This window comes from Mirounga leonina, unplaced genomic scaffold (assembly GCF_011800145.1).
Source record: "Mirounga leonina isolate KUSES-001 unplaced genomic scaffold, KU_Mleo_1.0 Mir_92, whole genome shotgun sequence".
In the NCBI taxonomy this organism is placed as follows: domain Eukaryota; kingdom Metazoa; phylum Chordata; class Mammalia; order Carnivora; family Phocidae; genus Mirounga; species Mirounga leonina.
This window is the reverse complement of record NW_023270852.1, coordinates 25,017,653-25,039,971: the sequence shown is the minus strand read 5'-3', so window position 1 is coordinate 25,039,971 and position 22,319 is coordinate 25,017,653. Positions and strand designations below refer to the sequence as shown.

Below are 22,319 nucleotides of genomic sequence, written 5' to 3'. Positions count from 1 at the left end.
GAGTGTGTGCATATGAGCTGGGGGTAGGGGCAGAGGAAGAGGGAGAAGCAGACTCCCCACTGAGCAGGGAGCCCAATATGATGGGGGCTCAATTCAGGACCCTGAAATCATGACCTGAAGTGAAGTCAGAAACTTAACTGACTGAGCCACCCAGATGCCTGTATGTAATGCCTTTTAAAAAGGCAATTAAAGGGACACCTGGGTGGCTCAATCAGTTAAGCATCAGCCTTTGGCTCAGGTCATGATCCCAGGATCCTGGGATGGAGTTCGGCATTGGGCTCCTTGCTCAGCAGGGAGCCTGCTTCTCCCTCTCCCTCTGCCTGCTGCTCCCCCTGCTTGTGGCCCTCTCTCTCTCTGACACATAAATAAATAAAATCTTTTAAAAAATAAAAAGGCAATTAAAAATAACTTTTATTTTGGAGTAGTTTTAATGCTTACAGAATAGTTGCAAAGATAGTACAGAGAGCTCCAATGTATCCCAGACTCTCTTTCTCCTATTGTTAACATCTTAGATTTACTGTGGCAACTAATAACAAATATTGATACATTATTATGAAATTAAGTCCATACTTTTTAGCTAATGTCCTTTTTCTGTTCCAGGATCCCGTCTAGGTTACCATATTACATTTATTTCTCGTGTCTCCTTGGGCTCTTCTAGACTGTGACAATTTCTCAGACTTTCCTCATTTTTTATTATCTTGACAGTTTACAGAGTACTGGTAAAGTTTTTTTGTCGACTGTTCCTCAACTAGGATTTTTCTGTCTTTCTCATGATTAGATTAGGGTTATGAGTTTTGGGGAGGAACACTACAGAGGTAAAGTGCCATTCTCATTACTTCTATAGGTTGCTTGCTATCAGCCTGACTCTTCAATGATAATGTTGGTCTTGATCACTTGATTGAGTTAGTGTTTATTGGGGTTCACCTCTGTAAAGTTACTCTTGTTTTCCCCCTTTTAACCAACTGAGCCACCCAGGCGCCCCTTGTTTTCCCCCTTTTAATACTATATTCTTTGGAAGGAAGTCAGTATGCACAGCTCACACTTAAGGGGTGGAAAGTTATGCTTCATCTCCTTGAGAACAGTATCTAAATAAATTACTTGGAACTCTTCATCAAGGGAGATTGTCTATTTACATATCTACATACATTTATTCCTTCATTTATTCATACATGTATGCATATACCAGTATAGATTCATGGGTATTTATTTTATACTTTGGGTTATAAGCCAATACTACTGGCCATCTTTGTCTGCTCCTTCTTATAACTCTTATATTGTTTTGACATGCCCCCATTGTAGCAGGGTTTTTTTGGGGGGGGTAGTGTTTTCTCATTTATGGGTATTGCAAGATACTCTAGGCTCATCTTACTGTTTTTCCTGCTTCAGTAATAGAGTCAACCATTTTCTCAAGAAGCCCTGATACCTTTTATTCAAGCCATGATCTAGGCTCCAGGTGTGCTTGTTGCTATTGGATTGTTTTTCCTGCTAGGCCCTCTCAGCCTACAAATACATGACAAAGCTAGGAAACATATACATACATCATCATTTTTATTTCTATTCATAGTTTTCTATATCCATCTCACTCCTAACCCTTCTTCCTTTCCTCCTCTTCCTTCTTCTCTTCCTTCCTTCCACCCTCCCTCCCTTCCTTTAAAAATGTTTGAATTCATATAGATAGTCCCAATCCTAATCCAGTACCACTTTATTTATTCATTATTCTTTACCAATTGTTGGAGAATGCAAAATAGAGGCCAAAATCTGGATATTAATTGTGTTCATTCTTACTGGGGCTTCATTAATTCTAGGTCCTTTCAGCATACCAAGTAAGAAAATATATGTGTGTGTATTAACCTGTGTACATACAGATCTATAAATATTTCTATACGTATCCATTTGTACCCATATTAAGCTAAACAGGAGTTTATAGTGGTGTCTCAAAATATAACCCAAAATCATAGGGATCATTCTAGTGCCCTCCTCTCACCTGTCCCCACCTACTTGTTTGTAAACTCCTACTCCAATAGTGAGAAACCTGGTTCCCACCATCTACCATCCATTTAATTGTTCAATTCTAATATATATGTACAGTGGTTCCAAAGTTGCTAACTTTCACTCATCATGGGAAACAAATTTGTTGACTAAAGAATAGAGTAGGATTCTTTTGTAATAATTCCTTTGTCTTTGGTTTTATGGTTTCTACTCATTTTCAGGATACTACCTTTTTCTCCTACTGCCTTCAGGGAGGTTATTTCACACATTTGTAATACAGTTAGATTCTTTTGTCACAGTCTGTGTTTCATCTTAGGATTCCTTGACCTACTAAATGTTTTTTTTTAATTTTCATACATTAAGGTTTACTCTCTGTGCTGTAAAGTTCTATGGGCTTTAACAAATGCTTCATATTAGGTGTCCACCAATGCAGTATCACTACAGAATATTTTCATCACCCTGTGCTTTACCTATTTAATCCTTTTCCCCACCCCCAGTACCTTTAGTGATCACTGATCATTTTACTGTCTTTTTAGTTTTGCTTTTTCTAAAATATTATACAAATGGAATCATATAATATGTAGCTTTTTTAGACCAGATGTTTAAACTTAACATTTAAGATTCATCTGTTTTTACATGGATTGATAGCTCATTCCTCCTTATTGCTGAATATGGACTTACTACAACTTGTTTATTCAATGATTGAAGGACATCTTGGTTGTTTCCAGTTTTTGCAATTACAAATAAAGAATTCTCATGCAGATAAAAATGCAATTTTCAAGATTTCCTTATTTTTGTTATTTTTCTTTGGGGTCACATGTATGTAGTTCTTTTAGTCAGAAAATTTTTTCATATATACATACATGCAGAAGCTATTTATGTGATGGTACATGACATTTGATCCTTCCCTTACATTTTTTCACAGATATTCAAGAATTTTATGAGGTGACGTTGCTAAATTCTCAAAAAAGTTGTGATCAGAAGATAGAAGAAGCCAATCAAGTTGCACAGAAATGGGAGAAGACATCCCTTCTTGCTCCATGCCATGATAACCTTCAAAAACCTGCAGAGGTATATACTGAAACATCTAAAAGAACTGAATAATATTATGACACATATGACAGTAAAGTGGTCACAGTCACAGTAGTAGTAATCATTACTGACAGATAGCAACAATAATAATATAAATGTAGTTATACCATACTATATGCAATATTTACATATAATTGTCCAGATTTTGCCAAGAGACAAAAAGGCATGGGAAGATATGATTCTTCACATTGTACAAGTGAGTTCTGTTATGAATATTGTGATAGTCTGAGTTGACTCAAGTCTAAGGCATTCTGGAATTTCAGAACATGGTTCCAGATGCAATATGGGAAGGAGATGGGATTGGACAGTGTGGTCTGTAGCTGTCATCTGCATAGTAGGGCCATATATCTTAGGGTGTTTTAAAATGACCCATTAGGTTTAGAAGCAAAATAATAGAACTTCCATTTATACTTTTTATCATATTCTTTATATTTTTAAAAATTTTGGATAAGTTATATAGTATATTAACAGTAATACATACACATTTAAAAATAAATATAAGGCTAGTAGAGTTCTGTGTTCAAATGGTTTTTATATATAGGATAATGAGGTCAAAATTTTGGAGGGTACTGTTGGAATCAACAGAGTAAGGCAAGTTGAGGAATGTTTCAGTTCATAACAGGATTAATATGGAGGCGGGGCAGATCAATGATATTTTTAAGTGGCATTCAATACTTGGAAGGCAGGTAGTAGTACACACACACACACACACACTGTCAAGACTGTGTAGTGAAGCTGACTTGGAAGCTACATGGAATCCTAATCAATGGCACTTTGCTGAATCTTTGGACTGTTAAGATTGAGGCCTATGATATGCTTTCTATCCTGCTCAGAATTGATTTAAAAAATGGAAGAGATTAAGAGATTAAGTCTGATGATTACCTTACTTATTTGAAGAAAAAGTTAATAATTGTTAATTGATACCACTATATAAAGTTTATAAATACTGAAAGTATTAAAAATCTTAATTTCAGATACCTATAATCATTTTGACTTTTTAAGTCTTTTCTTCTGTAGAAATATATGTACATGAAATTTGTACAACAGAATATATGGTGTTTTTTATGAGTTTTATATTTAATACTATACTAATAATATTTTCCTATATTATGGGAAATATTTTAAAGGCTATATAATAGTCCATCATTTGGAATTTACTTAAATAGTTCTCCATTCAATATTTAGGCTATTTCCAGTTCTCAGCTATGAATAATGCTATAATAGATATCTGTGTATATCAACCATTGTGTGTTTTCTGATGAAACTACTGCGTTCAAAGACATTGACATTTGTAAGTCTCTTGATATAAATTGTCAAAGTGCTTTGCAGAAAGATACTACCAGCAGTGTTTGAAAGTCATTATCTATACCCTCAGTAGTATTAATTATTTAAAATGTTAATCAAATTAATAGATAAAATTTGTTACTTAATGCTTTAGATTTCAGTTATTATTCATTATTGAGACTGAACTGTTTTGTTTTACCCTTTTCTTATTGTAGCATAGTTGACACATGATGTTACAGTAGTTTCAAGTGTACAACATAATGATTTGACAACTCTATACATTATGCTATGCACCCAAGTATAGCTATTATCTGTCACCATACAGCTCTATTACAATACCATTGACTATATTCCCTATACTATACCTTTCATCACCTTGCTTTTTCATTCTATAACTGGAAACGTATACCTCCCACTACCCTTTACCCATTTTGCCCATCCCCCAACCCCTGCCCCTCTGGAAACCACAGTTCACTATTTATGGGTCTTTTTTTTTTTTAATAGTTATTGGGTATTTATATTTCTTTAAGTTTTTATTTAAATTCCAGTTAGTTAACATGCAGTATAATATTAGTGTCAGGTGTGCAATATAGTGACTCAACACTTCGTACAATACCCAGTGCTCAACAAGTGCACTCCTTCTCTCCATTACTTATTTAACACCCTCCCCCGACCTACCTCTCTGATAACCATCAGTTTGTTCTCTATAGTTGAGTTTATTTCTTGGTTTGCCTTTTCCCTCTTTTTTTTTTTCACTTTGCTCATTTGTTTTGTTTCTTAAATTCCAAACATGAGTGAAATCATATGGTATATTTCTTTCTCTGATTTATTTCACCCAGTACTCTCTAGCTCTACCCATATCATTATGAATGGCAAGATTTCATTTTTTTTTATGGCTGATTAATATCCCATGGTGTGTGTGTGTGTGTGTGCGTGTGTGTGTACCACATCTTCCTAATCCATTCATCAGTTGATGGAAACTTGAGCTGTTTCCATAATTTGGCTATTGTAGATAATGCTGCTACAAACATTGGTGTGCATGAATCTCTTTGAATATGTATTTTTGTATTCTTTGGGTAAATACCTAGGAGTGCAATTGCTGGATCACAGGGTAGTTCTATTTTTAACTTTTTGAGGAATCTCAATATTGTTTTCCGGAGTGGCTGCACCAGTTTGCATTATTTTGATGAAGTCCAGTAGTTTATTTTTGCTTTTGTTTCCCTTGCTTCAGGAGATATATCTAGAAAGAAGTTGCTACCACTGATGTCAAAGAGGTTACTGCCTGTGTTCTCCTCTAGGAATTTTTACAGTTTCAGGTCTCACATTTAGATCTTTAATCCATTTGGAATTTATTTTTGTGTATGGTATAAGAAAGTGGTCCAGTTTCATGCTTTTCCCTGTTGCTGTCCAGTTTTCCCAGCATCATTTCTTGAAGAGACTATCTTTTTTCCATTAAATATTCTTTCCTACATTGTCAAAGATTAATTTACCATATAGTTTTGGGTTCATTTCTCAGTTTTCTTTTCTGTTCCATTGATCTTTGTGTCTATATTTGAGCTAGTGCCATACTGTTTTGATCACTACAGCTTTGTAATATAACTTGAAGTCTGAGATTGTGATGCCTCCAGCTTTGCTTTTCTTTTTCAAGGTTGCTTTGGCTATTTGGGGTTTTTGTATCCCCTACAAATTTTAGGATTGTTTGTTCTAGCTCTGTGAAAAATGCTGTTGATATTTTGATAGAAATTGCATTAAATGTATAGATTACTTTTAGTATAGACATTTTAACAGTATTGTTCTTCCAGTCCATGAGCATGGGATGTCTTTCCATTTCTTTGTGTGATCTTCAATTACTTTCAGCAGTGCTTAATAGTTTGCAGAGTATGGCCTTTTACCTCTTTGGTTAAGTTTATTCCTAGGTATGTTATGGTTTTTGGTGCAATTGTAAATAGGATTGATTCTTTGATTTGTTTCTGCTGCTTCATTATTCATGTATAGAAATGCAACAGATTTCTGTATGTTGATTTTGTATCCTATGGCTTTACTAAATTCGTGTATCAGTTCCAGCATTTTTTTTGGTCGAGGTTTTGGGTTTTCTATAAAGAGTATCATGTCATCTGCAAATAGTGAAAGTTTGACTGCTTCCTTGCTGATTTGGATGCCATTTATTTCTTTCTGTTGTCTGATTGTTGTGGCTAGGTCTTGCAGTACTATGGTAAATGACAGTGGTGAGAGTGGATATCTCTGTGTTGTTTCTGACTTTAGAGGAAAAGCTCTTAGATTTTCCCCATTGAGGATGATGTTAGCTGTTGGTATTTCATATAAGGCTTTTTTTATGTTGAGGTATGTTCCCCCTACTTTGTTGAGGGTTTTTATCATGAATGGATGCTCTATTTTGTCATATGCTTTTTATGCAACTATTGAAATGATCATATGGTTCTCATCCTTTCTTTTATTAATATGGTGTATTACATTGATTGATTACAAATATTGAACCACCTTGGAGCCCAGGAACAAATCCCATTTAATCATGGTAAATGATTCTTTTAAAGTACTGATGGATACAATATGCTAGTACTTTATTGAGAATTTTTGCGTTCATGTTCATCAGGGATATTGGCCTGTAGTTCTCTTTTTTGGTGGAGTCTTTGTCTGGTTTTGGTATCAGGGTAATGCTGCCCTCATATAATAAATAGGGAAGTTTCCCTTCCATTTCTATTTTTTGGAAAAGTTTGGGGAGAATAGCTAGTAACTCTTTTTTTAAATGTTTGGTAGAATTTACCTGTGAGGCCATCTGGCCCTGGACTTTTGTTTGTTGGGAGCTCTTTTGATTACTGAATCAATTTCTCTGCTTGTTATTGGTCTGTTCAAGTTTTCTATTTCTTCCTGGGTCAGTTTTGGTAGTTTATGTTTCTAGGAATTTATCCATTTCTTCCAGGTTGTCCAACCTCTTGGCACATAGTTTTTCATAATATACTCATAATTGTTTGTATTTCTGTGGTATTGATTGTTATTTCTCCTCTCTCATTTCTGATTTTATTTATTTAGGTCCTTTCTCATTTCTTTTTGATAAGTCTATCAGTTTTATTAATTTTTTCAAAGAACCAGCTCCTCATTTCATTGATCTGGTCTATTGTTTTTTAATTTCTATATCATTTATTTCTGCTCTCATCTTTATTATGGCCTCCCTTCTGCTGGCTTTAGGTTTTATTCATTGTTCTTTTTCTATCTCCCTTAGGTGTAAGATTAGATTGTTTATTTGAGATTTTTCTGGCTTCTTGAGGTAGACCTGTATTGCAATAAGTTTACCTCTTAGGATCACTTTTGCTGCATCCCAAAGACTTGGGACCATTGAATATTCATTTTCATTTCTTTCCATATACTGTTTTTTACTTCTTCTTTGATTTCCTGGTTGACCCATTCATTCTTTAGTAGCATGTTGTGTAATCTCCATGTAGTTGTGGTCTTTCCAGATTTTTTTCTTGTGGTTGACTTCAAATTTCTTAGCATTATGGTTAGAAAAGATGCATGGTATGATCTCAATCTTTTTGTATTTGTTGAGGCCTTATTTGTGACCTAATATGTGATCTATTCTGGAGAATGTTCCATGTGCACTTTGAAAGAATTTATATTCTGCTGTTTAGGATGGAATGTTCTGAATGTATCTGTTAAGTCCACCTGGTCCAGTGTGTCATTCAAAGCTATTGTTTCCTCACTGATTTTCTGTTTAGATGATCGTGTCCATTGATGTTAGTGGGTGTTAAAATCCCCTAATATTATTGTATTATTATCAGTGAGTCTCTTTATGTTTCTTATTAATTGTTTTATATATTTGGGTGCTCCCATGTTGGGTGCATAAATATTTACAATTGTTTTATCTTCTTGTTGGATTATCCCCTTTATGATTATATAATTCTCTTTTTTTGTCTTTTTTTATAGTCTGGTTTGTCCAATGTAAGTATTGCTACTCTAGCTTTATTTTTTATATCCATTTGCAAATGTTTCTCTTCCCCCTCACTTTCAATCTACAGGGGTCTTTAGGTCTAAAATGAGTCTCTAGTACGTAGCATATAGATGGGTCTTTTTTTTTTTTTTAAATCCGTTCTGACACTCTGTGTTTTTTGATTGGAGCATTTAGTCCATTTACATTCAAAGTAATTATTGATAGATATGTATTTATTGCCATTTTATTACTTGTTTTGTCATTGTTTCTGGAGATTTTCTCTGATCGTTTCTTGTTTTTGTCACTTTTGTTCTCTCCCCTGCATTTAAAGAGTCCCCTTTAATATTTCTTGCAAGGCTAGTTTAGTGGTCATAAACTCCTTTGCTATTTGTTTGTCTGAGAAACTCTTTATCTCTCCTTTATTCTCAGTGATAGCCTTGATGGATAGAGTATGCTTGGCTATAGATTTTTCCCAGTCAACACTTAGAATGTATCATATACTGCCTTCTGGTTTGCCATGTTTCTGTTGAGAAATCAGCTAGCTTTATGGGTTTTCCCTTGTAAGTTAAGGACTTTTTTTTTTTTTTTTAGTTTTTGATGTGATCCATTGTTTTCGTATAACACCCAGTACTCCATGCAGTACATGCCATCCTTAATACCCATCACCAGGCTAACCCATCCCCCCACCTCCCTCCCCTCTAAAACCCTGTTTGTTTCTCAGAGTCCATAGTCTCTCATAGCTCATCTCTCCCTCCGATTCCCCACCCCTTCATTTTCCCCTTCCTTCTCCTAATGTCCTCCATGCTATTTCTTATGTTCCACAAATAAGGGAAACCATATGATAATTGACTTTCTCTACTTGACTTATTTCGCTTAGCATAATCTCCTCCAGTCCCATCCATGTTGATGTAAAAGTTGGGTATTCATCCTTTCTGATGACTGAGTAATATTCCATTGTATAGATGGACCACATCTTCTTTATCCATTCATCTGTTGAGGGGCATCTCAGCTCTTTCCACAGTTTGGCTATTGCGGACATTGCTGCTATGAACATTGGGGTGCATATGGCCCTTCTTTTCACTACATCTGTGTCTTTGGGGTAAATACCCAGGAGTGCAATTGCTGGGTCATAGGGTAGCTCTATTTTTAATTTTTTGAGGGACCGCCACAGTGTTTTCCAAGTGGCTGTACCATCTTGCATTCCCACCAACAGTGTAAGAGGGTTCCCCTTTCTCCACAACCTCTCCAACATTTGTTGTTTCTTTCCCTGTCCATTTAAGGTGGTATCTCAGTGTGGTTTTGATTTGAATTTCCCTGATAGCTAATGATGATGAACATTTTTTCATGTGTCTGTTAGCCATTTGTATGTCTTCTTCAGAGAAGTGTCTTTTCATGTCTTCTGCTCATTTTTTGACTTGATTATTGGTTTTTTGGGTGTTGAGTTTGAGAAGTTCTTTATAGATCTTGGATACCAGCCCTTTATCTGTAGTGTCATTTGCAAATATCTTTTCCCATTCTGTGGGTTACCTCTTTGTTTTATTGACTGTTTCCTTTGCTGTGCAGAGCTTTTTATCTTGATGAAGTCCCAAAAGTTCATTTTTGCTTTTGTTTCACTAGCTTTTGGAGATGTATCTTGAAAGAAGTTGCTGTGGCCAATGTCAAAAAGGTTACTGCCTATGTTCTCCTTCTAGGATTTTGATGGATTCCTGTCTCACATTGAAGTCTTTCATCCATTCTGAGTTTACCTTTGTATATGGTGTTAGAGAATGGTCGAGTTTCATTCTTCTCCATGTGGCTGTCCAATTTTCCCAGCACCATTTATTGAAGAGACTGTCTTTTTTCCGTTGCATATTTTTTCCTGCTTTGTCAAAGATTATTTGACAATAGAGTTGAGGGTCCATATCTGGGCTCTCCATTCTGTTCCATTGGTCTATATGTCTGTTTTTGTGCCAGTACCATGCTGTCTTGGTGATCACAGCTTTGTAATATAGCTTGAAATCGGGCAACATGATGTCTCCAGCTTTGTTTTTCTTTTTCAACATTTCCTTGGTGATTCGGGGTCTTTTCTGATTCCATACAAGTTTTAGGATTGTTTGTTCCAGCACTTTGAAAAATATCATTGGAATTTTGATTGGGATGGCATTGAAGGTCTAGACATAGCATAGACATTTTAACAATGTTTATTCTTCTGATCCATGAGCATGGAATGTTTTTCCATCTTTTTGTGTCTTCTTCAATATCTTTCATGAGTATTCTATAGTTCCTAGAGTATAGATCCTTTACCTCTTTGGTTAGGTTTATTCTGAGGTATCTTATGGTTTTTGGTGCTATTGTAAATGGAATCATTTCTCTAATTTCTCTTTCTACAGTTGCATTGTTAGCGTATAAGAAAGCAACTGATTTCTGTGCATTGATTTTGTATCCTGCCATATTACTGAATTGCTGTATGAGTTCTAGTAATTTGGGGGTGGAGTCTTTTGAGTTTTCCACATAAAGTATCATGTCATCTGCACAAAGAGAGAGTTTGACTTCTTCTTTGCCAATTTGAATACCTTTTATTTCTTTTTGTTGTCTGATTGCTGTTGCTAGGCATACTAGTACTATGTTGAAAAATAGTGGCAAGATTGGGCATCCTTGTCATGTTCCTGATCTTAAGGGAAAGGCTCTCAGCTTTTTCCCATTGAGGATGATATTTGCTGTGGGTTTTTCATAGATGGATTTTATGAACTTGAGGAATGTTCCCTCTATCCCTATATTCTGAAGAGTTTTAATCAGAGAAGGATGCTGTATTTTGTCAAATGCTTTTTCTGCATCAATTGAGAGGACCATATGGTTCTTCCCTCTCCTCTTATTAATGTGTTCTATCACATTGATTGATTTGCAAATGTTGAACCACCCTGGCATCCTGGGGATAAATCTCACCTGCTCATGGTGGAGGATCCTTTTAATGTATTGTTGGAATCTATTAGCTAGGATTTTGTTGAGGATTTTGGAATCCATATTCATCAGGGATATTGGTCTGAAATTCTCCTTTTTGATGGGGTCTTTGACTGGTTTGCAGAATAAGGTAATGCTGGCCTCATAGAGTGAGTCTGGAAGCTTTCCTTCTGTTTCTATTTTTGAAATAGCTTCAGGAGAATAGGTATTATTTCTTATTTGAATGTTTGGTAGAATTCTCCAGGGAATACATCAGGTCCTGAACTCTTGTTTTTGGGGAGGTTTTTGATCACTGCTTCAATCTCGTTGCTGGTTATTGGCCTATTCAGGTTGTCAGTTTCTTCCTTTTTCAGTCTTGGCAGCTTATAGGTTTCCAGGAAGGCCTCCATTTCATCCAGATTGCTCAGTTTATTGGCATATAGTTGTTGATAATATTTCTAATAATTGTTTTTATTTCCTTGGTGTTAGTCATGATCTCTCCCCTTTCATTCATAATTTTATTAATTTGGGTCCTTCCTCTTTTCTTTGGGAAAAGTCTGGCCAGTGGTTTATCGATCTTATTAATTCTTTCAAAAAACCAGCTTCTAGTTTCGTTGATCTGATCTACTGTGTTTCTGGTCTCTAATTCATTGATCTCTGCTCTAATCTTAATTATTTCTCTTCTAATGCATGGCTTAGGCATCGTTTGAGGCTTTTTCTCTAGATCTTTAAGGTGTAGAGTTAGTTGGTGAATTCGGGATTTTTCTATTTTTTTGAGTGAGGCTTGGATGGCTATGTATTTCCCCCTTAGGACCGCCTTTGCAGTATCCCATAGGTTTTGGACCTATGTGTTTTCATTCTCATTGGTTTCCATGAATTGTTTAAGTTCTTTGATTTCCTTGTTGACCCAAACATTCTTGAGCAAAGTGGTCTTTAGCTTCCAAGTGTTTGAAGTTCTTCCAAATTTTTTCTTCTGATCGAGTTCCAGTTTTAAAGCATTGTGGCCTGAGAATATGCAGGAAATAATCTCAGTCTTTTGGTATCAGTTGAGACCTGATTTGTGACCCAGTATGTGGTCTATTTTGGAGAAAGTTCCATGTGCACTCGAGAAAAATGAGTATTCTGTTGTTTTAAGGTGGAATGTTCTTTATATACCTAGGAGGTCCATCTGGTTCATTGTGTCATTCAAAGCTCTTGTTTCCTTGTTGATTTTCTGCTTCGATGATCTGTCTATTGCTGAGAGTGGAGTATTGAGCTCTCCTACAATTAACGTATTCTTATCAATATGACTCTTTATTTTGGTTAACAGTTGGCTTATATAGTTGGCTGCTCCCATGTTGGGGGCATAGATACTTACAATTGTTTGATCTTCTTGTTGGATAGACCCTTTAAGAATGATATAGTGTCCTTCTGTGTCTCTAACTACAGTCTTTAGTTTAAAATCTGATTTGTCTGATATAAGAATTGTCCAAATTATTGGCCCCAGCTTTCTTTTGAGGTCTGCTGGCATGGAAGATGTATCTCCATCCCTTCACTTTCAGTCTGGATGTATCTTTAGGTTCAAAATGAGTCTCTTGTAGACAGCATATAGATGGGTCCTATCTTTTTATCCAATCTGCAACCCTTTGACGTTTTATGGGAGCATTTAGGCCATTCACATTGAGAGTGATTATTGAAAGATATGAAATTATTGTCATCAAGTTGCCTGTGAAGACCTTGTTTTTATAGATTGTCCCTGTAAATTTCTGTTGTATATCACTCTTGGGGTCTTTCTCCTTTTATAGAATCCCCCTGTAATATTTCTTGTAGGGCTGCCTTAGTGGTCACATATTCTTTCAGTTTCTGCCGGTCTTGGAAGCTCTGGATCTCTCCATCATTCTAAATGACAGCCTTGTCAGATAAAGTATTCTTGGCTGCGTGTTCTTCTCGTTTAGTACGGTGAATATGTCTTGCCAGCCCTTTCTGGCTTGCCAGGTCTCTGTGGATAGGTCTGATGTTATTCTGATGTTCCTCCCTCTGTATGTAAGTAATCTCTTCCCCCTAACTGCCCTTAAAATGGTTTCCTTGGTTCTAAGACTTGCCAGTTTTACTATTACATGCCAGGGTGTTGGCCTGTTTTCCTTGATCATGGGAGGGGTCCTCTCTGCCTCTAGGACAGGAATGTTTGTTTCATTCCCCAGATTAGGGAAGTTCTGAGCTACGATTTGCTCAAATATATTTTCTAGTCCCCTCTCTCTCTCAACCCTTATGGGATTCCAATAATTCTGACATTGGAACGCTTCATGGTGTCATTTATTTCTCTGATTCTATTTTCATGGATTCTGAGTTGTTTTCCCTGGCCTCCTCTTTTCAATTTTAATCTATTAAATTGTCTTCCAGGTCACTAATTCATTCTTCTGCCTCACTTACCCTAGCTGTTAGATTATCTATATTAGCTTGGATCTCATTGATAGCATTTTTAAGTTCTGCTAATTCAGCTTTCATTTCTGCCCTTAGAGACTCTATGTTGCCATTAATTGACTTCTCCATTCTAGCCATTGTCTTTACAATTGCTAGCCTGAATTCCATCTCCGACATCTTGGTTATATCTACATCCATTTGTAAATCTGTGGCATAAGTCATAATCTCTGAGTCTTTCTTATTTTGGGGGTTCCTCCTCCTAATGATCTGTTGAGGGGTGGTTGAGGGAATGTATAGAGTCCAAATTATTGGCCACAACCCAAGCAAGATGCACCTGTTTTCTAGGGACCTTAGGGTTGCTGGCCTCTTGTTCTCCCAGCCTGTCTTCTGGGGGAGGGGCCTGCCATGCTGTTACTCAGGCAACCCTGTTTGGGCAGAGTTCTCCTGCCCCTGTCTGGAGGGGAATGGGCTTAGTGGGAACTTTTTTGGGGGGGCTTTTGTTCTCTGGCGGCTTTCCCTGGCAGCTTTCCACATCTCTTCCAAGAGTCAGAGCAGAAGAGACCAATTCCAACCCTCTGCCTCAGAGCAGAGAGATCGCAGTCTGTTCTTCATTGAGCTCTCCAGGCCACAGTCTCTCCATTTCTGTCTGTACTGCTATAAACTGCAGTGGCCTGGGTTGTGTGCCCCTCCGCAGCGCTCCCAGTCCTGCCTCCAGGTCGAGGCACGTCTCTCCCCTTTATGCCTCTAAAACTGCCAGCCGCCCACAGTTCACATGCCTGATCCCGCCACTTTGGTTTCCATCTAAAGTCCTTTCCCTGCCAGTATCAGTCTGCAAGTCTGTGCCTGGTCCCCAGCGTGGGAGGGTATCGCTCACCAGTGGTGTAGGATCCCCACAGTCAGGCTCCCTCCTGCTGCCATTTATCCTCTGATATCTGCCCACAGAACCACGGCTCCCCTCTTCATACCTTGAAACCAACCACCTGCAATATTCTGTTTGTAGAGATCCAGATCTTCTTACATCTCAGGCTGATTTCGTGGGTGCTCAGCGTGGTCTGTTAGATATCCAACTCAATTCCTGGGACCAGTTGGAATAGGGTCCCCTACTCCTCTGCCATCTTTTTTAAACACCAAGGACTTTTTTTTTTTTTTTTAAGATTTTACTTATTCATAGAGAGAGAGAGCACAAGTGGGCAGAATGACAGAAGGGTGCCAAGCTGGGAGCCCAACATGGGGCTCGATCCCAGGACCCTGAGATCATGACCAGAGCCAAAGGCAGATGCTTAACCGACCCAAGCCACCCAGCACCCCAAGTTAAGGACTTCTTTTGTCTTGCTGTTTTTAAGATTTTTTTCTTGATCAGTATCTTTTGCAAATTTAATTACCATATGTCTTGGTGTTGGCCTGCTTTTGTTGATATTGATGGAAGTTCCCTGTCTCCTAGATCTGAATGTCTGTTTCCTTCCACTTTTGGCTATTATTTCTTAAGTAAATTTTCTGCCCTCTTATCTCTCTCCTCTTCTTCTGGAACTCCTGTAATACAAATGTTATCATGTTTGATGGGGTCACTGAGCTCCTTAAGTCTATTCTAGTGCTGTACAATTCTTTCTTTTGTTTAGCTTCATTATTTTCCATTATTTTCTGTTGTAGATCACTAATTCATTCCTCTGCTTTCTCCAGCTTGCAATTCATTTCATCAAGCCCATTTCCAGTCTTATTTATTGTATTGTTCATCTCTGATTCTTTTTTAACTCTTTTATCTTTGTTGTAAGGGTCACTGATGTCTTCTATTCTTTTCTCAAATCCAGTGGGTATCCTTATGATTGTTCCTTTAAATTCACCATCAGGCATATTCCTTTTATCTATTTCACTTAGATCTCTTTTTGTAGCCTTACGTTGTTCTTTCATTTGGGATAAATTCCTCCATCTTGGTATTTTGTCTAAGTCTCTGCCTTCTTCTCTGTGTTACAAACGCCTGTAATATCTCCTGCTCATGAAAGTAATGGCTTTATGAAGAAGTCATGTAGTGGCCAGGGTATGGCACTTCAGGGAGTGTCTCTGGTGTGTGCTGTATGCGTTCTGCTATTGCATTTTGGCTGCTCTATCCCTCAGGCCAGTCATCTGCAGTGGCCCTTCTTGCCTGCTGTGGACAGTGTTTGGGCCCTGGCCCGAATATGGTGACTTTTAACTAGTTGTGCTCTGGTCTGCTTGTGAAATGAGACCTGACACCAACTCCACCAGAACTGAGGCCCTGCAGAACTCTCTGGTTGGGAGATATGGTGTGGGCAGGGGTTTATGCTGGTCTTCTGGGGGAGGAACCCATCATGCTCAGACTGAGGCAAGCTTGACTGAGGATAGTCCTGGTAGAGCATAGGGTGTTGGGCCTTGGTATAAGGAAGTTGAGAAGACAATGTTGGCACTGTACTGCCTCCCATGGGTTGTTCTGTGTTTATGCTGAGGGGCAGTGGCAGCATATAGTGGCAGCCAGCTCCCTCTTTCTTGCAGACGTGTCTCTGTGAATGCTCCCTCCCAGGGACATTCTCCAAGAGGAGCAAATGATCTCTCTGCTATGTGTCCCAGGCATTCTTCAAATTGCTTTTTCCATGCTGTCTGCCCTCATGTGTCGACCTCCGAGAGTTGTGGCGAAGAAACTGAGAAAAAGAAATGACAGTATAGCGAGGCACAGGGGACCCCAAGCAAACAGCCCTAGGTGCCAAGGTTTATTTTTCATACTCTTATATACCTTCTACAGCAGGGGTGTAGTAAGGCACATTCCTCCATGTATACAGGATTAGTTAAGCATGTAAGAATAAACAGAATAAAGGAACAAAGAGGGGAGTGCCCAGTGTGCTGTTTACAGGACAAGGGAACAAAGAGGGGAGTGCACAGTGTGCTGTTTACAGCTGGCTTCCTATCTACAAAACATCTTCTGCTGCATACTTTGAAACTGACCACACACATCCCAAAGGCATTTCACCCTGATCCTTTCGGGTTATTTTTAACCCTGTAATCTCGAGTTTTCTCAGAGATCTTGGAGTCTGAGTGAACATGCACCAGTGGTCATTGTGGCATTCTGTTTCCCACAGCTCCCCCCCCCCCCTTTTTTTTTTTCCAAATTAGCCATTGTCATAAGCACTCTGTGATGGAGATTTTGGGCACTCGTTTTTTGAGGGTACATTATCTGGGATCCAGACCCCCATACAGGCCTGGAGAAGAAGGATGGATTCCATACTGTGCAGAGGCGCATGTCACCACCACTAACATAGCCAGGAACAAATGTTCAGGGGTTTTGGTAGATCTGGTCATCTCCAGGACTCGCTCCACACTCTGACTGAGGGTCTTCAGTTGCCCCCAAGTTGGGGGTGTTGTTGGGGGCAATTTTCATTTTTGAGGTCTCTTCAAGGAGAGTGTTGCCATCTATCAGACAGGGTGTTGGGTAGTCAATCCCTGCAGCAGCTGAGAGATGTCTTCTGTTGTCTTTATCGCTGGCCCTGGGCCAGACTTTCTGAAGAGGTATCCAAATTGCTCGACTGGATCCATCTGAAATGACACAAGCATAACCAGGGCCTTGGGTAATTAATTTCCTGGGCAACCAATTATTTTCCTCATTTTTTATCCACATGGGTGCATCCTGAGCTGAGATTGAGGCTGGTGAGAAATGTTTGTCAGCTCTAGTATATGGTTCTCCTTGGGGTAAGTTTAAAAAATTTAAAATAAATAAGGTTTGTGCCATGACATCTTGGGGGGAGATTCCCCCTTTCATTTTAGAAATAGTTTTATGCAGTTGTTTTTTAATGGTGGCATGTGCCCTTTCCACTACAGCTTGTCCCTGAGGATTATAAGGAATACCCATGATATGCTGTATTTGCTATTCTGCAAGGAATTCTCGTACTTTTTTGCTAGTATATGCTGGGCCATTGTCTGTCTTGAAACAAGTAGGTAACCCCATAATAGCGAAACATTCAGGCAAGTGAGAAATAACATGCCCAGCCTTTTTTCCGGTCAATGGAGTAGCATGAAGAAATCCTGAAAAAGTGTCTATTGTAACATGCATATACGAGAGGCATCCAAAAGGGGGAAAATGAGTAACGTCCATTTGCCAAATACAATCAGGAGCTGTGCCTCTGGGATTGATGCCCGCTGGATGCTCAGTTAAATGTAGAGGTTGACAAATAGGACAGGAAGAGACTATTTGCCTGGCAGAGCGTAAGGGTATTTTATAGTGTGAATGAAGATGGTTGGCGTTGGTATGAAGATGGGCGTGTTCTGCTTGTGGAGTTTCAAGAACAGGAGTAGCCAATAAATCAGCAGACTGATTTCCCTGTGTAAGAGGTGCAGGGAGGTTAGAATGAGAGCGGATATGAGTAATGAAAAAAGGGTGAGTTCGAGATTGAATTTCTAATTGTAATTCCTGAAGCAAAGGGTTAATGATAGAATGAGTTGTGGAAATGAGAGCTGTTTCCAAAGGTGCAAAAATGCCAACTATGTAAGCAGAATCAGATACGATATTTGTAGGATAATGAACATTCTGCAATAAAAACAATAAAGCTGCAAGTTTGACCTGTTGAGCAGAAGTGTAATGGGTTTTTATGGAGCACTGAATAGCAGGGCCCCAGACTCCGGCGTGCCCAGAGGAAGAGCCACCAATAAAGTATGTAGGAGCTGAGGGGATTGGGACGTTACGAACTACACGATTTATAACCCAGGCAGTGTGCTTTAGGAAGTCCCATAGTTTACCTGATGGATAGTGGCAACATATGCGCCCAGTATAATCTGCAAGAGATATTTGCAGATCAGTAGAGAAGGGAAGGACTTCCTTAAAAGATGTGGAAGAGATAGGTAAAAGAGTGAGCGCTGGGTCAAAACCAAGAATTTGAATAGAATGCTTTCATCCTTGAAGAATGAGTGAAGCGACAGGAGATAGATATGGAGTAACAGTTCGAGAAGTTTTTGTATGTAAAGTCACCCATTCGAGAGGTTTGTCTTCTTGCGCTAAGACACCAGTCAGAGAATGAGGGGTAGGGAAAATAAGCAGCAGGAGGAGAGAATCATCATACCTGTAAGCAAAGGCAGTTTTTAATCGCTCCTCAACAAACTGCAATTCGGCCTCTGCCTCTGAGGATAGAGTGCGAGGACTATCTAAAGCAGAATCACCTTGTAAAGTGTTAAATAAATTTTGTAATTTATAAGTTGGAGTCCCTAGGAGAGGACGAATCCAGTTAATGTCTCCTAGGAGTTTCTGAAAATCGTTAAGAGTAAGGAGGGTATCCCTACGAATTTGCATTGTTTGAGGTTTCACTGTGGTTCTATCTACCACTGTGCCTAGATAAGAAGCTGGAGTAGTTGTTTGGATCTTCTCTGGGGCCATTATGAGACCTGCAGAAGTCAAGTGTTGAGAAGTGGCCTGATACACATTTTGTAATTCGGTTTCAGTTTGTGATGCCAGCAAAATATCATCCATATAATGAATAATGTAGGACCGAGACTTTCTAACAGGTTGGAGGACCTGGCCAACATAATACTGACACATGGTAGGAGAATTAGTCAGGCCTTGTGGCAAAACTGTCCATTGATATCGTTTCATTGGTTCCTTATTGTTAGTGCTGGGAATAGAAAAGGCAAATTTCTCCTTATCCTCAGGGTGAATGGCTATGGTATAGAAACAATCCTTAAGATCTATTATTATCAATGGCCATTGTTTGGGAACAGCTGTAAGAGTGGATAACCCAGGCTGCAAGGCACCCAAAGGCTCCATGATGGGATTAACATTCTGAAGGTCTATTAAGAGCCTCCATTTGCCTGATTTCTTTCTGATTACAAAAATGGGAGAGTTCCAAGGAGATTGCAACAATATGTCCTGCCTGCAATTGCTCTTGAACAATTTGCTCTAAGGCCTGCAAATTTTCTATCGGAAAGGGCCATTGAGGAATCCAAACTGGGGAAGAAGTTTTCCATGTATTTTAATAGGGACAGGCCTCTTTTCCTCAATGGCCCCTAGAAAAAAGGGGTAACACAGTCCAGCCCTATGAGTTTGTCCTTGGGCAATGATAGGCTCCTTTATTCCTTGATGTTGTCTGCCAAAGCCCTGTCCTGGCTTATAGCCCATTTTTGTCATGATTTGATTAACTGGTCGATTTGGGGGGATGATTAGCTCGGCTCCCCATTGTTGCAAGAGATCTCTTCCCCAAAGATTAATGGGGGTACTTAAGATGAAAGGCTGGGTAACTCCTTCTAATCCATCTGGTCCCTCACATTTAAGTGGCACACTACTTTGTTGAATTTCTTCTGCCGTCACAAAACCTATTCCTCCTACCGAACTAGAGGTTGCTTGCATGGGCCAGGTATTAGGCCAATGCTGGGAGGCTATTACTGAAATATCGGCTCCAGAATCTACTAGACCCGAGAAAGTTTTTCCCCAAATTTTGAGAGTCATAGAAGGGTGGTCAGTCTGAGTCAATAATGAAGCCCATTTAACCATAAAAGGATCAGTACTACCAAATCCTCCTCGTCTGATCTGTTGGGACTGACCAATTTGCACAGAGGGCAATAATAATAACTGAGCAATTCTATCTCCCCCCTTAAAGGTCCAAGGAACCCGAGTGTGTGCGACCACCATTATTTCTCCCTCATAGTCAGAATTTATTACTCCAGTCATCACCTGGATTCCTTTAAGATTTAGGCTAGATCTTCCTAGCACAAGACCCACGGTTCCTCGTGGTAAAGGTCCGTAATAACCCATGGGTATTTTTTGCGGCCCAAGACCAGGGTGAAGATTTACTGTAAAAGGAGTGGTTAAATCTAATGCGGCACTTCCCTGGGTGGCGGGACTGAGTGATAACACGGAGGGTTTATGTGCGCAGCAGGAAGTTGCTGCTGGAGAGGTGACATATTGAATCCCCCGTTGTTGTTCGGGACCTGGGGGTGGCCCCGCATCCCGTTTCCTGACCTTAATGGGAGTGGGTTACCTTGCCTGTCAAATTTGGATGTGCATTCCTTGGCCCAATTTTTGCCTTTGCCACAATGAGGGCAGAGGCTAGGGGCAGTATTAAAAGGAGAATTGGCTCTAGGGTTGGGGGGCTTTACGGCATTCCTTCTTGACATGTCCTATTTTTCCACAATTATAACATTTTATATCCTGTTGTTTTTGTAAGGCCATGAGCTGAAGGGAGGCTATCCGAGCTTGATGTATAAGAGTGATTTCAGATACCTGCGCGGTGGCTACAGGTGGAGTGTTAACCAGCTGCTCTCGAACATCTGAAAAGGGCCAGAGCCTGTGAGCATTTCAAAAGAAGTATGATGCATGGCTGGGTTAGCCCGATTTGCCTGGGCTTTCATATAGGCAGCATCCCATAACCACATTTTCCATTGTAATAAATCCTGTGGCTTAAGGCAAGCCCTTGCAACCATGTGCCAATCATGAGGAATCCATTCCCCAGAATTTGCCCAAGCTTTCAAAATCTCTATAGTATAGGGGGCTGTGGGTCCATACAAGTGGCAAACTTTCTTTAGTTCCCTTAAAGCATTTAAATCTAATCCCTCATAGACGGGACCAGCAGCTTGTGTTCGGTCTATGGGAAAAGCCATAAATAGATCATTATTAGCCCCTTGCTATTGGAGTTCCTTTTCGAGAGGTGAGAGAGCTAGAGGGGATCTTTTAAGAGGGAATAAATCTATTGTGGAGGGAGGTTGATCATCTTTGGTGGGGTCCTCGGTTAAAAGCGGAGGGGCCGTGGGTGATGGCCGGGACTGAAGCCGCGAAAATTTTTTTACTTCCAGTCTTAGCCTTTTCTAAAGTCTCATCGTCTAATTCATATGTATGTAAAGAGTTGGTAGTTTCTTTAGCAACCTCAGCTGGGGATAACTTATCCCCAGTTTCCATAGTATTGATCACCACTCATACTAAAGCCCAAATGGGTCAGAAATCAAGGGGAATCGTTTCACCCTGTATCATAGCCTTCAAGACACTATTTTTCACTCGGACCCAAGTCTCCTCATCTAAGGAGCCTTCTTCCAGAAACCAAGGATTATATTCAACTACTGTTTCCAAACATTTTTCTATGCGCTGCTTAGTAACTTTAGCTCCATATTCTTTAAGAAAATGATGTATCAACGCAGCAAAACCTGATGCTTTCGAATTTGATTGCCCCATAACCCTGTAATAAACTTTCCTACTTACCACCTTCTGTAGGGTTCCTATCGCTGGCCAATCACTCCTCGATGGGGGCTTAAGGTCCCTGTTCGGGTGCCTCTTGCCAACCTCTGAGAGTTGTGGACCTGGGGCAGCGAAGGAACTGAGAAAAAGAGACGACAGTATAGTGAGGCGCAGGAGACCCCGAGCAAAAGCCCGAGGTGCCGAGGTTTATTTTTCATACTCTTATATACCTTCTACAGCAGGGGTGTAGTAAGGCACATTCCTCCATGTATACAGGATTAGTCAAGCATGTAAAAATCTTTAAAACAGGGGCGCCTGGGTGGCTCAGATGGTTAAGCGTCTGCCTTCGGCTCAGGTCATGATCCCAGGGTCCTGGGATCGAGTCCCGCATCGGGCTCTCTGCTCCTTGGGAGCCTGCTTCTCCCTCTGCCTCTCTCTCTCTGTCTCTCATGAATAAATAAATAAAATCTTAAAAAAAAAAAAAATCTTTAAACAGAATAAAGGAACAAAGAGGGGAGTGCCCAGTGAGCTGTTACAGGACAAGGGAAC

At 39.4% G+C, this 22,319-nt stretch overlaps 1 protein-coding gene across 2 annotated transcripts in view; it reads left to right on the top strand.

Moving 5' to 3' along the window:
• LOC118004280 (disks large homolog 1-like) overlaps positions 1 to 22,319 on the top strand; it is a 1,118,862-nt gene that overhangs the window by 335,488 nt on the left and 761,055 nt on the right. For both annotated transcript variants that reach the window (XM_034995574.1, XM_034995573.1), the window contains exon 3: positions 2,915 to 3,060. In XM_034995574.1, the coding sequence (XP_034851465.1) occupies positions 2,915 to 3,060 (146 nt within the window). The remainder of the gene's footprint in view (positions 1 to 2,914; positions 3,061 to 22,319) is intronic.